This window comes from Oncorhynchus keta, chromosome 17, assembly GCF_023373465.1.
Source record: "Oncorhynchus keta strain PuntledgeMale-10-30-2019 chromosome 17, Oket_V2, whole genome shotgun sequence".
NCBI lineage: Eukaryota > Metazoa > Chordata > Actinopteri > Salmoniformes > Salmonidae > Oncorhynchus > Oncorhynchus keta.
Window position 1 is genome coordinate 15915680 of NC_068437.1, and position 23872 is coordinate 15939551.

The window sequence follows — 23872 nt, forward strand, 5'->3', positions numbered from 1 at the left end:
GCAGATGTTTGAAGTTGTTGAGGGAGATAAAAGTCTCCAACTTCAGCGATTTTTGCAATTCGTTCCAGTCACAGGCGGCAGAGAACTGGAACGAAAGGCGGCCAAATGAGGTGTTGGCTTTAGGGATGATCAGTGAGATACACCTGCTGGAACGCATGCTAAGGGTGGGTGTTGCCATCGTGACCAGTGAACTGAGATAAGGCGGAGCTTTACCTAGCATGGACTTGTAGATGACCTGGAGCCAGTGGGTCTGGCGACGAATGTGTAGCGAGGGCCAGCCGGCTAGAGCATACAGGTCGCAGTTGTGGGTGGTATAAGTAACAAAACGGATGGCACTGTGATAAACTGCATCCAGTTTGCTGAGTAGAGTATTGGAAGCTATTTTGTAGATGACAGTTTTACTAGGGTAAGTTTAGCGTGAGTGAAGGAGGCTTTGTTGCGGAATAGAAAGCCGACTCTAGATTTGATTTTAGATTGGAGATGTTTGATATGAGTCTGGAAGCAGAGTTTACAGTCTAGCCAGACACCTAGGTACTTATAGATATATTCTAGGTCGGAACCATCCAGGGTGGTGATGCTAGTCGGGCGTGCGGGTGCAGGCAGCGAACGGTTGAAAAGCATGCATTTGGTTTTACTAGCGTTTAAGAGCAGTTGGAGGCCACGGAAGGAGTGTTGTATGGCGTTGAAGCTCGTTTGGAGGTTAGATAGCACAGTGTCCAAGGAAGGGCCGGAAGTATACAGAATGGTGTCGTCTGCGTAGAGGTGGATCAGGGAATGGCCCGCAGCAAGAGCAACATCATTGATATATACATAGAAAACAGTCGGCCCAAGAATTGAACCCTGTGGCACCCCCATAGAGACTGCCAGAGGACCGGACAACATGCCCTCTGATTTGACACACTGAACTCTGTCTGCAAAGTAGTTGGTGAACCAGGCAAGGCAGTTATTAGAAAAACCGAGGCTACTGAGTCTGCCGATAAGAATATGGTGATTGACAGAATCGAAAGCCTTGGCAAGGTCGATGAAGACGGCTGCACAGTACTGTCTTTTATCGATGGCGGTTATGATATCGTTTAGGACCTTGAGCGTGGCTGAGGTGCACCCGTGACTGGCTCGGAAACCAGATTGCACAGCGGAGAAGGTACGGTGGGATTCGAGATGGTCAGTGACCTGTTTGTTGACTTAGCTTTCAAAGACCTTAGATAGAGACCCTGGGACTAAACACCTCACTCTGCAACTCGATCCTGTACTTCTTGACGGGCCACCTCCAGGTGGTAAGGGTAAGCAACAACACATCTGCCACGCTGATCCTCAACACTGGGGCCCCTCCTGTACTCCCTGTTCATCCACAACTGCGTGGCCAAGCACGACTCCAACACAATCCTTAAGTTTGCTGACAACACAACAGTGGTAGGCCTGATCACCGACAACGATGAGACAGCCTATAGGGAGGAGGTCAGAGAACTGGCAGTGTGGTACCAGGACAACAACCTCTCCCTGAATGCGAGCAAGACAAAGGAGCTCATTTTGGATTACAGGAAATGGAGGGCCTAACAGTTCCCCATTAACATCGACGGGGCTGTAATGGAGCGGGTCGAGAGTTTCAAGTTCCTTGGTGTCCACATCACCAACAAACTATCATGGTCCAAACACACCAAGACAGTTGTGAAGAGGGCACTCCGGTGGCTGAAAAGATTTTGCATGGGTCCCCAGATCCTCAAAAAGTTCCACAGCTGCACCATCGAGAGCATCCTGACAGGTTGCATCACCGCGTGGTATGGTAACTGCTCGACATCCGACCGTACTGCGCTACAGAGGGTAGTGCGTACGGCCCAGTACATCACTGGGTCCAAGCTTCCTGCCATCCTGGACCTATATATTAGGCGGTGTCAAAGGGCCCAAAATAATGTCAAAGACTCCAGTCACCCAAGTCATAGACTGTTCTCTCTGCTACCGCAAGGCAAGCGGTACCAGAGCGCCAAGTCTAGGTACAAAGGGCCGCTTAACAGCTTGTACCCCCAAGCCATATTACTTCTGAACAATTAATCAAATGGCCACCAGGACTATTTACATATTGACACCCCCCTCCCTTTGTTTTTACACTGCTGCTATTCGCTGTTTATTATCTATTAATTATCACTTTCCCGCTACCTACATGTACAAATGAACTCGACTAACCTGTACCCCCGCACATTGACTCGGTACCGGCACCCCCTGTTTATAGCCTCGTTATTGTAATTTTATTGTAAGTTTTTAGTTTTTAATTTTATTTAGTGAAACTCTATTTCTTGAACTGCATTGTTGGTTAAGGGCTTGTAAAGTAAGCGTTCTTTGTACCTGTTGTATTTGACGCATGTGACCAATACAATTGCATTTTATTTTATTTCTGAATGTGTCGGCACCGGGGACTCGGGATGTGGCTGCGGTACTGATGACATGTTAATCAGGCCTTTTGATTTGAACGTCTGGATTGTTTTTTGTTTTTGTAGGCCAGGCTACCTATTGAATTATTCAAGCCTTTAGCAGTCATTCAGATCTCGTCCCCAATGATCAGTGCTTCAGTATATTATGTTGCTGTCCAGCGGTTCTGAATTTGCAATGCACCCGACGACTGTCCACGTTTTTCGGTCCAATAGCCTTTTGATTTGAACATACAAAACGTTTTAGGGTGTGTTCTAGGCTGTTTAATTTCATTTATATGTGTTACAGCACTTTGGTTTCACTAATAAATATGTTCACATGAAACCAAATGATTGGTTTCTGTCTTCAGTCCTTTTTAGATGGGCTACATGGGCTACGGTATAGGTCGAATATGATAGTCTGCCTATAACCAACCTGAATAGGCCTGTAACACCATTCTTAATCTATTCAGAGTTTAGATAAATTAATCTAATTGGAATTTAGCTATTATCAGGCTGGTTATTATCAGGCTGGTTAATGCGATGCATGTCTGTTGAATTTGGAAAAATCCACCCACACTCGGCCCCGCCCCACCTGCTCAGCCAGTCAGGAGCTACTACTGTTTTGCGGCCGTGTCATACTGCATACTTTTTACTAAACGGTATGTGCTAAATAGCATGTGACGATGAGTACATACACAGTTTAAATAACAGAGTAAAGTTAACTGAAATTGAAGACATTTTTACTCTGCCACATACAACATTTGGTCCCAGTCTAAAAGAGTAAAACGTTCATATTAACGTTCAGTTAACGTTCATATTTAACTCTACGCCATTGCGTTTCACTTTGTACAGTATTAATTGAAAATAAATCAGTTACTTTTATAACTCTCTGCAGGGGTGTTCATTATTCTAGAGTGCGTTATTTAGAGTTAATTCAACACATGTGTCGTCAAACTCAACACTATTTGGAGGTTTACATGGGCTCATTTCAGGGTGTTATATTAATGTGTCATATAAAGGTAGCTTGCAATATGACATCCAATCTGTCTTGGTATAGATTTTAAAGTGAGGATTGTCCAGCAATTTTACATCACCCACAACAGCGTTTTACTACCTGTTGTTTTCGGCGCATGTGACAAATAACACTTGATTTGATTTGGCTTGCATTCAGAATGCATGTCAGAGCAGGGAGAAAAGCACTGTTGTTAGAGACTACCTACATAAAGTAAACTGGAGAAGCCTTCTCAGTAAGAGTTGCAATAAATCCAACCACTTACAGATTAGATTAGTTTAGGAAAATGTATGTTACATATGACATTGTGTGGATCAGAAATAATTATGGTGAAAACACAGATATTGGAACAAACAATTCAAAAAATGTACCTGCAACAGAGCATGCTGAGAAATATGACAATAACTCCCACATTTGTGGATAACTCCATAGTTTTATCAGGTGATGGGGAAACAAAGCTTTCTGAAGTATTGAGGTTTTCCAGCCAATTGTCTCAAAAATAGGTTTATTATTGATCACTAGTGGCACCTGCTGGTCAAAAGAATTTAGAGCAGCCAAGTGATTATAGATGACGTCCCACACACTGTAGTCCATACAAAGCATAACCTTTTAAATGTAACATCACTAGTTTAACCACCTGATTGGTTCGGTATTGGTTTGGTAGAAGACAAAAAGGTTATGCTGTGTATGCACTACAGTGTGTGGGATGTCATTTATAATAATTCAGGTGCTCTAAATTATTTTGACCAGCAGGTGCCACTAGTGTACGCTGTGTTGATCAATGCTTTGAGTAAACAACCTATTTTCGACAGAATTGCCTGGAAAACCTCAATGCTTCAAGAAGCTTTGTTCTGCATCACTAGTTTTAACTCCCTGTCTCTGATTACTGTTAATGGAGTTCAAAGTACTCAGTCACAATTAACTCCAGTTATCAACACTGACTCCCGGGAGCATATCACTCTGTTCAGGGTTAAATCCAGTAGAGTGAATTTAACTCTAAATCTTTTTACTTTGTCATTTCAACTTTACTTGATTTACTGTGTCAAATGCAGTTGAAGTATGCAGTACGTTAGTATGGCCAACGTCACAAGCTTGTCAGTTAAGGAGTTCTCAGTTAAATTCTCATGATTTCAGAGAACTCCTTGTTGGTCAAGAGAACATAAGCCTTTTCACTCTACTGAGCCGAGACAAGCATTACTGGGCTGGCCTGGTTACACATCCAGGATGTGGATGGAAAGGATAATGTGAAAATGAAAATATCAGAGCCAGCACGGCATGGTCGGATCGATATAGTGTGGATCAGGCACCAGTTATTTTATGGCCACTGCTCTATAGTGTATACACAACCTAAACCCCATCTCCAACTCCTACCTCTGTATGGACGCTGTGCATGCCCAATGTTGATGCACAATCAGTTAGGATTCAGTTAAAGCATGTTCTGTTATATTCCGTGTTAATGCAGGCAGTTGAGTGACGAAATGTAATACTTTGCTTCGATATGTTCTTGCATGACCCTACAGGGGGCAGAGTGACACTTGCCGTTCCACAGAAACACATGAGGCTGCTGATTCTGATGTGACTTTGCCCCTACCAACCTAGCCCCACCCAGCTAGCAGCATGCCATGCACGGCAAATCAAACTTATACCTCTCTATTTTCTCTGTTTCTCTGTTTGTTCTATCTGTCCGTCTTTGTCTTGTCTTGTTCTGTCCCTGGCCCTTGTCTTTCCTTACAGTCGTTGTGAACGCTTGCTTTGCAATCAGACTAGCGTGTGCCTGGCCTCACCTCTGAGAATAACTTACTACCACCTCACCTTTCCCACCAACATCCCTGTGCCAACTAACGTCTTTCGCATGGGCCCGTCCAACACCGTGCCCGGAGACCACGTCCAGATTGCCATCGTCGGCGGCAACGAGGGCAGCTTCTTCAGCGCTCAGAGAGTACCCTCTGGTGGTGTGATGTCTGTGGTGCAGCCCATCACCGAGCCACAGGACTTTGAGCTCTCTCTGGAGATGAGACTGCTGCATTACGGCACCACCAGCACCTACCTAGCCAAAGTCCTTGTGTTTGTTGTCCAGGAGCACCCTATAATGCCGTTCCAGAGTAGAGAGTAGTAGCATAGCAACAAAAATAGGTCTGTAACGACAACAGCAAAAAAAGAGCAAACACTGCCACGATAAGCAAACACTAACACAGTAGACCTAAAGCCGCATAGCTGTCATTTGTCTCATTGTTTTTGTTCCTGTTTTGTTTTTGTGATTACTATAGCTTATTCCATGTATTCCCCAGCAAGACAGGCCAAATGTAATGTCCTCTGTTGGAGGTATGGCGTTTGAATGGCCACTAGGTGGCACTCTAAGGCAGGATATTGAGGTAGTTGCCTGGGGATGCCTATTGATTACCGTACAGCATTGTGAATGATCATTTACATGGTGTAGTCCTAATATCTTAGTGTTGACTTGTTGAATAAATTGAATCAGACGTTCAATCCGGATCTACTTTCTAACATACAGTATGTTTTGTGGACAGCATCAGCTATCTCATTTTGAATAGGAGAATTACATAGCTGGGGGCACTATGACCTGTAACCTGAGTATGCAGTTAATGTATGGGGCAAGAGTATGTGATTTGTAAAAACGTATTTTCAGTGGCACATCTGTTTAATAGAACTGTGATATTCCCGTAGGTGATTATCAATGTTTTATATGGCGTATTAGCACTGTCAAGTCATGGTTGATTTGGTGGAAGCAGTTAATTGTTGGATGTACGTACTTCTAAACCGGTCTCACATCCTGCACCAGCCTATTTATATTTTAGGAATAATGTGAAATGCACAGATAGATTCTACTGCATACTGCGTGTATAAAACCAAGCACACAGTGAATCAAATACAAGGCAGGGCAAGTGACAGGTGATGGGATGCAGACGTGGAAGACAAGGAAATATGTCTAGCACACAGTATAAATAGCCTGACGTGCCGTTAGGCCACTAGTCAGAGTCTGCCTGGGCTGTGGCTTAAAATAACTGTAAATTCATGTGTGGGTACCAGGTTCCTCCTGACCTGTCAGAGCAGTAAGGATGCACCTCTCTATTGGGGATATCCTTAAAATAAAAAAAACATGGCGGTCGGGACACAGCTACAGAACACTAGGTTTTCCTCTCTACTCTGACACTGAGTTATGGGGATCTGGGTTCTGGCCGGTGGTCTGAACAATTTGTGGCGGAGCAACATCACCGCTCGGAGAATGACTGATGCCCTGCTGTATTTGTGTTGGGGCGTTATCAATGAGCAGACTATAAATAATAATTACCCAGAAAACTTTGCAGCGCTTGACCAGAGGACTTCCATCCCATCCAACAGTCTGTTTTCCTTTCTGGTCTTGAAGTATTGGGGTTTTTCTGTAGGGCTGGGTCTCTCCGGGCCACGTGAGCTGGAGAGAGAGATGAGAGGACTGGGACGCAAGGGCCTTCCTGTGGCACGCACACACACACACACCACACACACACACACACACCACACACGCACGCACACACAAACACCACGCACGCACACACACACACACACACACACTGCGCACACACACACACACACACACACACACACACACACACCGCGCACACACACACACACTCACACACACACACACACACACACACACACACACACACACACACACACACACACACACACACACACACACACACACACACACACACACACACACACACACACACACACACACACACACACACACACACACACAGAGGCCATAATTAGCACTCTTCTCCACTTGCTGTCTTGTCTTTGATGTACCCCGCTCTGGGCGAGGGGCAGTTCACCCTGGGTCATTATAATCTCGTCAATTTACTCTGTGGCCCAGCGGAGCAGAGCATTCGCCCTGTCCTCCAGGGCCTGCTCTCTCCTCTCGCTGCTGCAGGCCGAAGTATTATAAACTTGGAGAACATTTTGTGGCTTTGGCCTGGACCAAAGCAAAACTTGGACCCAGCCGCTAATTGCTAATTACAAGCCCCTACCCAGTGGCGGCTTCACTTTTTGTCAGGGGCTTCTCCCCTCTCTCCATGTAAGGAGCCGTGCAACCCGAGCCAGGTTCTGGCCTGGGGTTGAGCTGCTGCCTATAGGTCCCACGAGGAGAGATAATGAACCACTATGTAGCTACATTATATATTATACTGGAGCAGTGGTGGACGTTGACTGGATCTATACATGTTACTCTTGGAAACCAGAGCCAAATCATATAGGCACTGGCCAGCTACTTACAGGGTGACGCACATTGCATAAACTTCTGTTTGAAGCCCATCCACACAAGACTATTTAAGCGGCATATAGGGTATTTTGGCTGTTTGGACTAGGTTCATAGAGAAGCTGAGTTCATTGGGAAGAGCATGATACATCCTTACACTCCACCAAGCTGAGGAGATAACAGCTGACGTTGAGTTGCAGAATTTGTTTTGATATGTTTTGTAACCAGGACCTCTCTCGTCATCCCCAGGGCCTTGATGATTTAAAGACGGGGCTCTGTCCCTGGTGCTTGGTGGTGAAGAAGCAGTTCCTCTCAGATTCCAGTACAGGTTCCTGGCAGCGTAGCGGCCCTGTAGTTATAGGTATGCTGGTGGGTGGCATTTGTTTCAGCGGGGTCTCCCCTTGAGCTGCCACTGATTAGACTGTGAAATAAACCGTCTTAAATAATGGGATGAGAGCAGCTTGGAGCGCTTGGGAGTTGTCTAGTCATGTTCTTCACAATTTAGGAGACTTTTAGAACCCCCCTCGTCCCATAAATTCTCCTCAGGAGATTATCAGATACGAAGCCGGGGACACACGCTCAACAAATCCAAAATATTTTCCCGCGAGCAGGTCGTGCATCATTCTCCCATCTCCTCTTAGTATTTCATATTTCACTCCTCTTCTCTCCACAAAAAACCCCCACAACCAGTGCATCAGAAACTGAACCATATCAGAAACTGAACCATATCAGAAACTGAACCATCCACGTCTACCAAAGCCTCCAGCAGGCACAATCTGCCTGTTATGTGATCTTTGGCCGTCATTGTTTTATTATTCTTGCTAGCCACATTCAGTACCATTTTTATTTTTTTTTTAATGTCGAACATTATACCCAGCATCCCCCGCTGTCGTCGGACAGATCGTGTTTGTGTAGCGGTCTTTTCACAGGCCCTGCTGAGTTCTTGATTGTGCGGTTGTACTTCTCCCTTTGAAGAGGATGCCCTGTCATTGTGACCACCAGGGGAGGAACTGAAGGCGGTTGGTGCCTAAAGGCTTTTTATAGTCTCACCCCTAAAGGTCAGAGGCTGTGTGTGCATGTTTTTCTTCTCTTAGCAGGGCGAGGGTTGAGCGCTCAGACACCATCCGCTGTGTGAAGTCATGCCAGCCCAACGACATTGGCTGTGTCCTGGACCCCGTACACTCCATCTCCCACACCGTCATCTCCCTGCCCACCTTCAGGGAGTTCACCAAGCCAGAAGGTAGGGGCGCAATCTCAGACACTTATTTGGATTACAGCTAACTTTCTTTTTTTCAGACCCATTGTTTTTTTTTCACACGGCATGTTATATAAAAAAATATATTGCAAGTTTTATGTTACCTCTTGCCCAAAATCAGCCAATGCTTAAGAGTGTTGTTGACAGTGTACTTGTAATGTCGTGCACCAGACATGTCCTCCGAAACTCAGTATATATTTGAGCTGTGTTCATCCAAAGCCTGGGGATGAGGTTAATGTACTGGTAACACTATCAAGTATTGGCTAGCCGCTAGCCCAAAACCAATGACTAAGTGTCCCTTAGGATGGATCTGACTGACTGACCACTGTAATCACACACAGACAAACCGAGACAAACTTGGTCCTACATGTGGTGCATGTTTCAGACACACTCATCCTCAACTTCATGGGAAGTTAAATCCTTGTTGTTTCTCATGAGCTCCTCATCGGGGTGTTTAGGAATTGCAGGCCTCCAACTGAACAACAGCACTGAACACCCATTTGCCCCGTCATAACCCCCTCTGCACACAATAAACCCAGAGCTCAGCCGCCTCCCATTTAATTGTCTTCCCCCGAGGAGAAGTTGGCACGAGCCTGGCTGTTTCAAACCCAGCCTGATTATGAGGGTTTAAAGCTCTGTAAAGCTCTTTTGTCTCTAATTGTTATCTTCTTCCAACAGAGATCGTTTTCCTGAGAACCATGTCGCCGGCGCACTCCTCCCCCCAACTCAGCTCTGACATTGTCTTCGACATTCTGGAGGGAAACGTCCAGAACTCCTTCGACATCGTCAAGCGACAGGAGCATGGCATGATTGTGGGTGAGTGGAAAGAAAGGAGGAGGGAAGGTGGCTAGGAACAGATCGTGGGTGAGTGGAGCGAAGGGATGCAGCTAGCTAGGCCATACGTCGCTTGACTTGGTTATTAAGGTATAAGTAACTCCTCAAATGACTAGGGACAAATAACAATAGCAGGAGACCACTATGGGTTCTCCCTAGTCCCGAGGCCTGGACGGATGGATATTTAATTTGCTCTGAGACCCAAAAGAATAGTGGTTTTCTGACCTAATTTCGCATTACGAAAAGGCTTTTTTTCCCTTCTTTTTTTTTTTAACCAAATGCATATGTGTCTCCATGTGAGAGCAGAGTGGGGAGGAGAAGAAAGAGAAGCCTTGGATTGAAAAGCATGAAATTCTCCATCATAAGGATGCTCCTGTGACATAAGTACATCTGACACGCACTTCTAATAACATTTGCACTCTGGTGGCATTTGGGAGCTGTCAGCGTCTTCTGTGGCCCTTTATGTCTCCCTCTAGAGAGCTGTCCTTTGGGTTGTCCTCGGAGACCAATGAAGGACGGCTTTCTCTTCTTTACCAAACACCAAACATTTGGCGACAGTTTGTCCCACACTTGTGGGAAAGCACCATTTAATGAACTTATTGACCGCCATGTTTTTTTCACTCCTCTTAAGCAACAAAGCCCTTCTTCTCCCTGACAGATTATTGTGGCTACGATGTACAGAGATGGCCTTATACTTTTGCACATCAAGCAGTCTGGATGTGCATAATATCTTTCCATGTGCGTGTGTACATGTCTATGACTAATATCAGTCCTTATACAGGCCTTGAGACAGTCATGGACACTAGCGGCAATCAAGGCTCAGATCTAAGTCTGTCCATGTAAAACAGAGAGGAGAGGAGCCCTAATGGGTGTGACTGCATGTGGAGCCTCTGTCGTTTAGGAGCCCATCCCTCTACTGTGGCCTCCACTGGTCTGGTGAAGATCCAGCGCTGCTCACGGTCTCTGGGGGAGATGAACCGAAGCCTGGCCCCAAGAGGACGGGGGTGTACCGGTGACACATAGTTTGGCCCTCTTGGATGTTTTGGCTCTGCGATGGGAGAATGGCAGGATGGGGACAGTGGGAGAGAGAGTGAGAGATGAATACTGTGGTGATGGATGAAGGCATGGCCTATCACTACATACATCTGTCTCTTCCCAGAACTGAGCAGGGAAAAAATGGAGAGAGTATGCCAAGCAGTCATCAGCTCATAGGCTATGGGCGCACCCAAGGTCTTACATTGCACACATACATATGTGTATAGTCACACAGACACACAGGTGCCCACACACAAGCGTACACAAACATAACTCGAACAACTACGCAATAGAGTACAGATACTATCTGTTGAGTTCAGTGGTTATCGTGTCATTGCTTTTGGGGGTATAAATGAACTATCCTTTGGTATTTGGTACTTACTTCACCACTCCTCAGAAGTTAAACCGGGTGCATGTATGCGAGAGAATGTGTGTGACTTGCGTATGTGAGAATGAATGTGTGTGTGTGTGTATGTGCGTGCCCAATGTGTGCAGAAGTAATCTTAGGCCCTTGTGATTCATGTGGTTAAATGTATTGTTCCATTTCCCTCACTAGCCCTCAGTGTCTCACGGAACATTAGAGTTCTTTAACTGACTACCACATGAAAGGCCTCTATGCCCTGTTTGTGAGGAGCCACTTCTCTCCCAAACCCTGGGATGCTTATTGGATGCAGCTCTCACGTGTTAGCCTTAGTCGGCCATGTTGACGTGCTCTGCTGACAAAGGCTTCGGTCAGTGATTGTCTGCTTTGAAGTGTCCGTGTCCGTGATTAGCTATGGAGTTTGGTTTGTTCTGCTCAGCGGTGGTGCTCTTCTCTGATTTGTTTGGCTACTGACTGTGGCTTAGCTCTGTAGCTAGCTGACGTGTAAACTATCCGTACGAGTTGCGTATAAATCTACTTTGTGAGTGAGAGGAAAGTCCTCCTTTTGTATTCACCAATACCGCTTTTAATAGACTGACCACTTTGACCAGCGTAAACCGTTTAAGTTTGGTACACTGCTACTTTGGGAAAATGATTCTGAGTTGGGGCTCTGTTTCACACAGTGACGCACAGTCTCACCCACTCTCACACTGGCTATACAACGAGCCACACACTGCGAGAGAGCCGCACCACTCTTCTGTAGTCATCCATCAGTGTCATAGGAGAGGTTTTCCCAGCTCTGTCACGTCTGGGTGACAGCCTTGACAGCCAGCCGCATCTGTGCTAACCCAACAACCCCCCCCCCCCCCCAACGCTCGAGAAAACATGATCACAACCAATAAAACACTCACCGAATCCAATGTCCTGGAGCCCAGGGCCTAGCCCAGCACCGCCGTACTGCCATGACCGCACAACGGGCGCTGTGTGGTCGTGGCAGTACATGGTGTCTTACGGCACTACAGGTAGAGATAAAGTAGATCCAGCTTGATGGTGTGTCATGACTGGGACATCATCACTGGCACAATCAGATGACGCATATTCGGAAAGACAAACGGTGAAGGAAGAGGTATGCATTACTGAGACGATCTTGCACTATCACACGTGCAATTCTGATTTGGTCAGATTGAGGACAACGCCTGTTTGAAGAGACAGGATAGGATGATTGATTCTGGAAGCCAGCAGGTGGACTGCAGAGCTACTCCATTTAAAAACAAGGGTTTTGTGGTTCTGTGGTCTGCAGCACAGGGAGCAGGTGGTGGTCCAGAATCAGGGGCTTTCCTCTGCTGCAGTTTGTTGTGATGGTAGTGATGTGTGTATATGTGTGCGTGTGTGGTGTGCTACAGATTGATGGTGGTCTCGCCAGTGGTGTTGGTGGTTCCCCCTGTTTGACTTCCTCTCCCAGGCCATGCTTTCCCAGTGGGACTAATATTGTTTTAACACCACTCCCAGTGAACGCATGGTGTGGATGGACTGAGCTCACGTCATGCTCATGTTAGCAGGCAAAGGTAGCCATGGCTTGGCTGGGGCTGGTACTGAGGGTGGGAATGAAGATGAGAATAGGGATGGGGCTGAGCTGGAGTAGCAACATGTGATCTATATTAGAGAAGAAAGAGGGTGGGAGTAGCATCTCCAGATTCTCCACAGAAGGGTTTGAAGCTTTCCTTCTGGCCATCATGAGTGGGGAAATGAGCCAACCATCGCAGGGTAGTTCCTCAACCTCATCCTTTGCTGATGCTTGTATCATCCGACAGTAAGTCAAAACCACCAACAATGGTCCATATAAAGCTTCCCTGGACTGACCAGAGGGCCCAGAATCCACAGCTTGATTCCAACCATTGTAGAGAGCAAGTAGAAAAATGCTTGTGGTTCAATTATTCCCAAACAATTTGGAATGCCTATTTTTTTACGTTATTGGCAAGGAGATGGCGTGCTCTGAAGGGAACCATGGAGTAAGTAACCTGTCTGTGTCAATGGAGTCTTCCACAGTAGCTGGTGTAATTTGACCGTGGTGTATCAAATATTAGCAGAGTGTTACTGTGGAAGAGTGGGGTTTGAGGCTTAAGTCTAGGAATGTGTCTGAAATGGCACCTTATACTGTATAGTGCACTAGGGTGATTCCTCACGAAACTAGAACAAAAAAAAGACCATGATTTTCGGAATTTTCACAAAGTCCTTTGGAGGAAGGATTGTTCACATTTATTTGACATTTGTATCTTAAAACATAATAATTGAGAAATAGTTCATTGAAGTTTGAATATTTGTGACATTTTGGCCTTACCCAGGCCTGCTTTAAAACTCCATAATGTTTCATCGGTAGGTGCACAAATCTGTTGGTGTCATATGACACTTTAGCGCTTGCTATGTAATATGAGTATTATTTTTTATTCCAACCACACATTTCTTACGTACATTTATGGATATTGAAAAATATAACATGAATATTGAAAATATAAAATTTCAGATTTGGCAAATTCTTCAATATAGTGTTTGAAATAAATATAATCTACATGTATATCAAAGTTCCCGAGTGGGATCTATGCTAGTTTTAAAGTTATCGCCCATTTTATACAGAGAAATTGGCATAGTAGGCAATGTAACCAATCACAGCTCTCCTTTTATTTGTATCATTGCACATCCATCATCGACCATTTTGAATCCATTTTGAATCCATTTTGAATCCATTTTGAATCCATTTTGAATCCATTTTGACATTCACTCTGTTGGTAATGGATCATAAAGTACCATAGATCCCACTGTGGAACTTTGATATTCCCATAGAGTATATAGAAAAATTGGCCAAATAAAATGTTTTCAATATTCATGTTTATATTTTTCAAAATTCAAAGATGTAAGATTTTTATTGAAATTGAAATACTACTCATATTACAGAACAAGCAGAAAAGCAACTACCGATGAAACGTTATGGAGTCTTAAAGGAGGCCTGGGTAAGACCAAAATATCACAAATATTACAAAACCAATGAATTATTTCTCAATTACGCTTTAAGATACACATTTCAACAATCCTTCCTCCAAAGGACCCTTCTAAGGATACAATTCCCCCCAAAATCATGATCTTTTTTTGTTCTTCTAGTTTCACAAGGAATCATACTAGGCAATAGGTTGCCATTTCAGGTGCAATCTAGTTTACGTGTTGTCTTTGTGTGGTTCGTGTGGAGCTGATGACGGAACTGTGAAGGGTAGGGTGATAAGCAGAGAGCGGGAAAGGAGAGCAAGAGAAAGAGGGAGATAAAGAGAAAGAGAGAGTGAATGAGAGAGAAAGAGAGAGAGGCTGTCTTGTCAGGGGATGATCATGAATCATGACATGGCATCAGCAGGCCCCACCAGAGTGGGCCAAGCCCATGAAGAATCCCTGCCTGCTTGCCTGCCTGTCACTGAGGGGATTAGTACAGCTAATCAAAACAGTGTCTTCTCCACCCGACAACCCCACAGCACAGCCAAACACACAACGCCTTCTCTTCCCCGGGTTGGTCTACACTGATGCTAGATATTGTCACACACACATGCGCCCACAGAATGTATGTAAGCTTGCATGCAATATTGCACTCTTCTGCATACGCCTGCACATACAATATGCCTACATACATCCTCACACACATACTATACCCACACACATTGAGACACCATGGATTCTTACTGTAAGTGTATTACAATAATTTGCCAGACATAGCTAACTAAGTACTTGTCTCCCTCTCCTCTGCGCTCCACTTGATTTGTATACAGTTGTTCATCATCACTCCCTACTAGTATCTCCACAGCCACGCAGCTGTTTATTTCAGCTTTATTTTGATTATTTATATTTGACTCATTTATTTCCACATTATGTCAGTGGAGGCTTCTCATAGGAGGAAGGGGAAGACCACCATCCTCAGTGAATTTCATAAAAATTGAAATTGTAAAACAAAGTTATCATTTTTGTTGATATATATACACTGCTCAAAATATAAAGGGAACACTAACACATCCTAGATCTGAATTAATGAAATATTCTTATTAAATACTTTTTTCTTTACATAGTTGAAGGTGCTGACAACAAAATCAAACAAAAATGAACAATGGAAATCAAATTTATCAACCCATGGAGGTCTGGATTTGGAGTCACACTCAAAACTAAAGTGGAAAACCACACTACAGGCTGATCCAACTTTGATGTAATGTCCTTAAAACAAGTCAAAATGAGGCTCAGTAGTGTGTGTAGCCTCCACGTGCCTGTATGACCTCCCTACAACGCCTGGGCATGCTCCTGATGAGGTGGCGGATGGTCTCCTGAGGGATCTCCTCCCAGACCTGGCCTAAACTCCTGGACAGTCTGTGGTGCAATGAGACATGATCTCCCAGATGTGCTCAATTGGATTCAGGTCTGGGGAACGGGCGGGCCAGTCCATAGCATCAATGCCTTCCTCTTGCAGGAACTGCTGATACTCCAGCCACATGATGTCTAGCATTGTCTTGCATTAGGAGGAACCCAGGGCCAACCGCACCAGCATATGGTCTCACAAGGTGTCTGAGGATCTCATCTCGGTATCTAATGGCAGTCAGGCTACCTCTGGCGAGCACATGGAGGGCTGTGCGGCCGCCCAAAGAAATGCCACCCCACACCATGACTGACCCACTGCCAAACCGGTCATGCTGGAGGATGTTGCAGGCAGGATGTTGGAGGATGTTGCAGGTTCTCCATGGCGTCTCCAGACTCTTGTCATGTCTGTCACATGTGCTCAGTGTGAACCTGCTTTCATCTGTGAAGAGCACAGGGCGCCAGTGGCAAATTTGCCAATCTTGGTGTTCTCTGGCAAATGCCAAACGTCCTGCACGGTGTTGGGCTGTAAGCACAACCCCCACATGGCGACGCCGGGCCCTCATACCACCCTCATGGAGTCTGTTTCTGACCGTTTGAGCAGACACATGCACATTTGTGGCCTACTGGAGGTCATTTTGCAGGGCTCTGGCAGTGCTCCTCCTGCTCCTCCTTGCACAAAGGCGGAGGTAGCGGTCCTGCTGCTGGGTTGTTGCCCTCCTACGGCCTCCTCCACGTCTCCTGATGTACTGGCCTGTCTCCTGGTAGCGCCTCCATGCTCTGGACACTACACTGACAGAGACAGCAAACCTTCTTGCCACAGCTCGCATTGATTGTCCATCCTGGATGAGCTGCACTACCTGAGCCACTTGTGTGGGTTGTAGACTACATCTTATGCTACCACTAGAGTGAAAGCACCGCCAGCATTCAAAAGTGACAAAAACATCAGCCAGGAAGCATAGGAACTGAGAAGTGGTCTGTGGTCACCACCTGCAGAACCAATCCTTTATTGGGGGTGTCTTGCTAATTGCCTATAATTTCCACCTGTTGTCCATTCAATTTGCACAACAGCATGTGAAATGTATTGGCAATCAGTGTTGCTTCCTAAGTGGACAGTTTGATTTCACAGAAGTGTGATTGACTTGGAGTTACATTGTGTTGTTTAAGTGTTCCTTTTATTTTTTTGAGCAGTGTATATAAATACTAAATATAATCACATCACCAAATAATTTATTAAAACACATTACCTTGCAAAGAAGGTCGACAGTAGCCTCAACAGAAATTGATGATAAAATTATTGTGGGGGCTGTCTTGTTAGACTTCAGTGCAGCTTTTGACATTAAAGATTATAGTCTGCTGCTGGAAAAACGTATGTGTTGTGGCTTTACACCCTCTGCAATAATGTGAATAAAGAGTTACTTGTCTTACAGAACACAGAGGGTGTTCTTTAATGGAAGTATCTCAAATATAATCCAGTTAGAATCAGGAATTCCCCAGGGTAGCTGTTTACGCCCCTTGCTTTTTTCAATTTTTACTAACGACATGCCACTGACTTTGAGTAAAGCCAGAGTGTCTATGTATGCGGATGACTCAACACTATACACGTCAGCTACTACAACAACTGAAATCAATGCAACACTCAAAAAAGAGCTGCAGTTAGTTTCAGAGTGGGTGGCAAGGAATAAGTTGGCCCTAAATATTTCTAAAACATAAAGTATTGTATTTGGAACAAAACACTCACTAATCCCTAAACCTCAACCAAATCTTGTAATAATAAGGTGGAAATTGAGCAAGTTGAGATGACTAAACTGCTTGGAGTAACCCTAGAATGGAAACTGTCATGGTCAAAACATATTAATGCAGTAGTAGCTAAGATGGGGAGAAGTCTGTCCATAATAAAGCGCTACCCTGCCTTCTTAACAACACTATCAACAAGGCAGGTCCTACAGGCCCTAGTTTTGTCGCACCTTGACTACTATTCAGTCATGTGGTCAGGTGCTACAAAAAAGGACTTCAGAAAATTGCAATTGGCTCAGAACAGGGCAGCACGGCTGGCCCTTGGATGCACACAGAGAGCTGATATTGTCACGTTCTGACCTTTATTTCCTTTGTTTTGTCTTTATTTAGTATGGTCAGGGCGTGAGTTTGGGTGGGCAGTCTATGTTTGTGTTTCTATGTTTTTTCTATTTCTGTGTTTGGCCTGATATGGTTCTCAATCAGAGGCAGCTGTTTATTGTTGTCCCTGATTGAGAACCATATTTAGGTAGCCTGGGTTTCACTGTTGGTTTGTGGGTGTTTGTTTCCGTGTGAGTGTTTGTCGCCACACGGTACTGTTTCGGTTTGGTTATTTCACGTTATCGTTTATTGTTTTGTATTTCATAGTGTTCAGGCTTTTCTTATTAAAATCGTCATGGGCACTTACCACGCTGCGTATTGGTCCGATCCTTGCTGCACCTCTTCAGACGAAGAGGATGAAATCTGCTGTTACAGATATTAATAATATGCATGTCAATCTCTCCTGGCTGAAAGTGGAGGAGAGATTGACTTCATCACTACTTTTATCTGTGAGAGGTATTGACATGCTGAATGCACCAAGCTGTCTATCTAAACTACTGGCACACAGCTTGGACACCCATGCATACCCCACAAGACATGCCACAAGAGGTCCCTTTACAGTCGCCAAGTCCAGAACAGACTATGGGAGGCACACAGTACTACATAGAGCCATGCTACATGGAACTCTAGCAGTAAGCAGCATTTAAAAAACAGATTTAAAAAAGCACCTTATGGAACAGCGGGGACAGTGAAGCAATACAAATATTGGCACAGAGACATACACACACATGGATTTAGTACTATAGTTATGTGCTAGGGGTAGAGTAGGGGCCTGAGGGCACACAGTATGTTGTGAAATCTGTGAATGTATTGTAATGTAATGTAATGCTTTGCCAGCAGCTAATGGGGATCCATAATCCATAATAAATACATATACAAACAGCACTCTGTAGGGTAGCACCATGGTGTAGCCAGAGGACAGCTAGCTTCCATCCTCCTCTGGGTACATTGACTTCAATACTAAACCTAGTAGGCTCATGGTTCTCACCGCCTTCTTTATACTTACACAACTTCCAGAGGGCACCCTCCAGACTATTAGAACTATTGCAGTATGACCAGACATGTTGTCCACCCAATAAAATGATCAGAGAATGAATCTAGTATTGAAAGCATAACCTACAGCTATCTGGCACTGCAGTGTATAAAATGTTGTGAGTAGTTGACTCAAAGAGAGAGAAAGACAATAGTTTTGAACAAATTAATATCTTCTAAAATGAAGGAGAAGCAAAAGAGGAATAGTGAGAGAGATCTCCTCATTTGTTTTCACTTCTAGTTACACTTACTTAGATATCAAATGCACCTAGCTAGTTTAGCCTACTCAAACACCCTGCTCAAACTGAGGGATGCTAGGTTAGCTAGCTGGCTATGACATTCCAATACAACACTGGAGATTTTCCAAGTCAAGGTAAGCTTTTGGTATTGCTAATTTATTGCCACTGGGGCCCACCGGTGTAACTGCTTACTGACTGTACATTGTAATGTTACTGCATGATTGTAGTGGGTTAGTAACACGCTAGTTCTATTAGCTATGCTGACTATGACGTTACATTAGCGAATATGGTGAGAACGATGTTGGCTGTGTGTATCAGTTTGGCTTGGAAAGGTTTTTTCGCCTGGTGTGTTGTGCATTGAAATCAACAAGTGAAGGGAAGAGGTGAGAGGACGAGAGAGCGCATAGATGCGAGAAGGAATACAACGTGGCTGCTATGAAAGTGAACTGTGTTTATGTGTGATCGCAAATTCTGTTGAAAAACATTTCTTAAACGGAAGCAAATGGAACAAAACGGGGATTAACATACCTTAATTTGTCCAATAGAAACTCTCGTTTGCAAATATTGGACTAATGATTACACCCTATATCAGCTAGATGCAGGCAAGAGTGTGCTAGGCGGTATTGAATGTCACATATTTGTCTCTCGACCTATCTGCACATACGTTGTAAACTTTCATTCATAGGATACCTCAGGATGGGTCTAGGGAACATTTGAATATTATGTAGTTGCCTAAACCTATCGCTGTTACATTGAACTAGGTGAATGGAATATGAATGAGAGTCATCCAGTATGCTGTGATAGAAATAAGGCCAGTCTCATGAAAATAAATCGTCCTCCCTCATCTTAAATGGCACCGACCACCACTGCTTTATGTATATATTTTTGGCCAATACAGATAATGTAATGAAAGGTATCCAGGGATACTGACATACTGTATCCGTACATCAAATATGGATCCAAAAGACATTCAGGAAATGCGCATGTTGATAAATCAATGTTTCCAGGAAGTCCACCAAATCCAGCATCAACTTCTGTTGTAGGTTTTAATGTCATGTTTCTAGATATAGAGTGCTTTTGTCTAATTTGTCCTATGCTCCTCAGCGGTAGTTTAGGTTACTGTACAAGGTCACTTTTACTACGATGTGAAGGTCACGATAAAGATAATGTGACTATATGTTACTATATCATCAATGCTACTCATCCATTAAACAACCACTGAACATAGAAAGTCCAAGAAAAGCAGCAATCTTTTCCTTCCAGCTACTGTAGCTACTTTTTTCAATGATGTCACAAGCAGTGGAGCATGATTGCATGCGTCCAACGGTTCATTTGATCTGTAACTGTGACTCATTGCTAAATGACCTTGAAATACCAAACCACACGAGCTGGCCTTTCAGACTGGGGGTGTTCAGTGCTCGCGTCTCCTTTGGAGTGGTCAAGGGACTGTTTAGACAGCCTGGCTGGACTGCCCAACCATCGGTCAGTTGGTTGTGATCAGGAGCTATACCAAACACACAAGAAAGGCCAGTCAGGCCCGTGCCCTATGGTCCGGTCCCCAAGGGGTTTCATGCTAATCCTATGCCTCTCTCAGAGCGGACTGGGCCTGGGCCGTAGCGTGCTCTGCCTGGCCTTTGTCCAATGGTTTAACAGCACGGAGTATGCATCGCACCACGGCCAGCGTGTCATTATACAATACTGTGGTAAGGCCGACGCATGCTTTTCATTTGTTTCTGGTGTTAAACCCGTTCATTTTGGATTTTGTCATACACTTCCTCGCCGAGTTGTAGAAACCAGAAAACCCCGAAATTGTACTGTTTACATGTAACCCTTTAATATTATATTCCTTGCAGCCTCCTGACATTTGCTTCACTTTGTTTTGTGGCAGTGTCTCCTCTGCTACCATGTATTTAACACATAAAATAACCCCCCTTACTACGCCAATGAGCAGCCATTTTGACTGCAACATTCTAACTGTCTAATAAGTACATTTCCCATATCCTATCAGAAAAAGTACCCTTTGGTTGTATTCATGAAGGTCTTGGGTAACAATCAAAGAACACCATAACATTTTTCTTAGTTTATGTTACTGTAGGGGATCTCACGTGTGGAGCGCAAAAGAACAGCGGTTATTCATGGAAAAATGTATATTTTGAAATGTATTTAGCAAGGGTAAGTGTTTTGGAAATCTCAGAATCTGCTCTATCTGATACTATATAGAACTCAGAGGAGGCTGGTGGGAGGGGATATATGAGAACGGGTTCATTGTAATGGCTGGAATGGAATTAATGGAATGTATCAAACACATCAAACATGGAAACCACGTTTGACTCTGTTCCATTGGTTCCATTCCAGCTATTACAATGAGCCTGTCATCCTATAGCTCCTCCCACCAGGCTCCTCTGATAGAAATCAAAACGTCTTACCTGCATGTGACTCTATAGGATGATTAGAAAATGTCACTTTTTGGCAATCCAGGGAAAGAAATGACATGTCCTCCTAAAACTTGTTATAACACAAATTCCGTTCGTGATATCTAGTGGCGACCAGTCATTCAGGGCAGAGCCCCACCTGTTTTGAGCCCCACATTTTTAGCTTAAAAAAATCAGGGTTGCCTGTTTTGCATGTTATTTTGTTATTAATATTTGTTTGCAAACAATGTAATTTAAAAATAATAATAATTATTGAGTTAATAATTGTTATCTTTTTTGCTTTCTTGAGTAAGGCCGCTCCAAAATGCAGGTGTTTCAGACTACCTCAGTGCTTTCTCTGGTGCTGGGGCAGCCAATTGGAAAATATGGAGGGTAGGGGTTGGTAATGTTCTCTAGTTGCGCCGTGATCGACTCAGTGTTCTGTCACTCGTGGGGACACTACGTCACCGCCAAATCTAAGGGTAGAGCTCTGAAAATTCAATCCTCTTGGGTGCTGCCATAGAGATACATTAGAAGTGCCCATCCAAGAAGGCTCAAGGTCATTGGCCACAGATAAAATTACGTTACATCACGTTATATCTACAGCAGCTTTGATTGGACTGAATCTTAGCTAGCAGTCATCATCAAGTCGACAATCTACTGGAAAATCTTCTTTAATCTTTGTCATATGAAGAGAAATAATGAAAATAAATTATAGATGGAACGTATCAGTGCTCAAGAGCTACGACCTGAAGATCACTGACGTCATCATGATTCAACCTCATTTTTCCGAGTTCTCAGTGGTCTTGATAGCACCATAAATCCAGAGAATGCCAGACTTTGATGACAAAGTTTAATGACAAAATCTGTCCACGAAGGACTGCCGCGCCACCTTCCAATTCAAGTGAGCACATCACAACAAGGTGAGTCCAAAAATGTATTATATGCTGCTGCATAGATGATGTAATATGCCAGGGAGATATGTATACTGTAGCTGAGAAAGTAATACTAAGTGTATGTTGTGTAGTAAGCTGTTAGTAGCTTATGTGCTTCACCCTAATAATTTGGTATATTTTCCCCTCTTAATTTCGCCTATTGTTCTGACTTGGTGGTGTAGCCTATAACCTATTTTTTAGAGAAAAGTAATCATTGAATATTGTATGAGCTTTCATTGTTAATGTGTTGTTTAGTGTTGTGTGGTGTAGTGGCTTTCGTTTGCCCTACCAAGATTTACATGCTAAAATCACCAATGGTGATATCTAAATTCTAACAACATATGTGGGTAGCCTAGTGGTTAGAGTGTTGGACTAGTAACTGAAAGGTTGCAAGTTCGAATCCCCGAGCTGACAAGGTACGAATCTGTCATTCTGCCCCTGAACAGGCAGTTAACCCACTGTTCCTAGGCTGTCATTGAAAATAAGAATTTGTTCTTAACTGACTTGCCTAGTAAAATAAAGGTTAAAACAAATATATATATATAGATATATATATCTATATATATATATATACTTATTTATGAAAATTCAAGGAAGGAGGGCAGCATGACTTTAAAAAATGTAAGAGATATTTCAATTTTAAATTCATATGCAGTCAAAATGACTGCCTCTGCGCCTCTAGTGTTAACGCTTTCTTCTACTTACAGGCTATGTTATGGTGTGCCGGAAAGTTCTGGGGAACAGGGAGTTTGTGCAGCTGTGTGTTTGATGGAGGTTGGAACATGGTGGGATCACCTCTGCACCCTGCGGCAGATATACTACCTCAACGCACTCCCAGATATACTACCTCAACGCACTCCCAGATATACTACCTCAACGCACTCCCAGATATACTACCTCAACGTACTCCCAGATATACTACCTCAACGCACTCCGAGGGATAGCAGAGCAGAGCACTTTCAGACGTACTGTAGGCGTACAATCATATCCTGGAATGTACTAAATACACAAAGTAGAGGAGAGATGATATCAGTGAGAGATCTGGTCTTTTTTATTGTTTATGTGTAATGGCCTACACCTCAGGTACTGACGATATGATTGCATCAAAGTAAAACCTGGTAGCTTTGAGGTTTTCACCTCACCACAGCTCGTGACCGAGTGAAATGTTTGCAATGATTATGTGGTTGTGGTGGTTTGGTTTCACCTCAGATTCATAGCTAGTATGTTGAGCTCCAGCTGTAGATGCCTTGTCTTCATGGAGGATACAGTACTCTGTGTGCTGTGGATGTGAAACATGCTGAAGCATAGAGCCCTTATAAGGCTTCTTACGAGCCTCTTCAGGTGTAACATCTGGCTGGTTTAACTGCGCAATTAAAACTTGGGATGATTAAGAGGAACACGCACCTCATGCACTACATCACTCGGCCACTTGCTGAGCTATGTTGAGCCAATCAAGGGACTCAGCTGCCGCACCTCACTGATCAGTGACGACATGTAAAGCTGCTGACGGTAGAACTGAGCACCGCACCTGAGAAAGCCATGAGACGCCTACAGGCGTAACAGAGTTGTGCAATGCCATTTAGATATTGAGGAGTTTTGACTGTAG

The 23872-nt window shown here is 44.1% G+C and overlaps 1 protein-coding gene across 3 annotated transcripts in view; it reads left to right on the forward strand.

Moving 5' to 3' along the window:
* Positions 1 to 23872, forward strand: part of LOC118396517 (fibulin-1) — a 51068-nt gene that overhangs the window by 22848 nt on the left and 4348 nt on the right. The window contains exons 15-16 of one of the 3 annotated variants that reach the window (XM_035790774.2): positions 8773 to 8915; positions 9609 to 9746. In XM_035790774.2, coding sequence (XP_035646667.1) covers positions 8773 to 8915; positions 9609 to 9746 — 281 coding nt within the window. Of the gene's footprint in view, positions 1 to 5148; positions 5902 to 8769; positions 8916 to 9608; positions 9747 to 23872 lie in introns of those variants that run through there. The other 2 variants (XM_035790773.2, XM_035790775.2) reach the window with 2 other exon arrangements.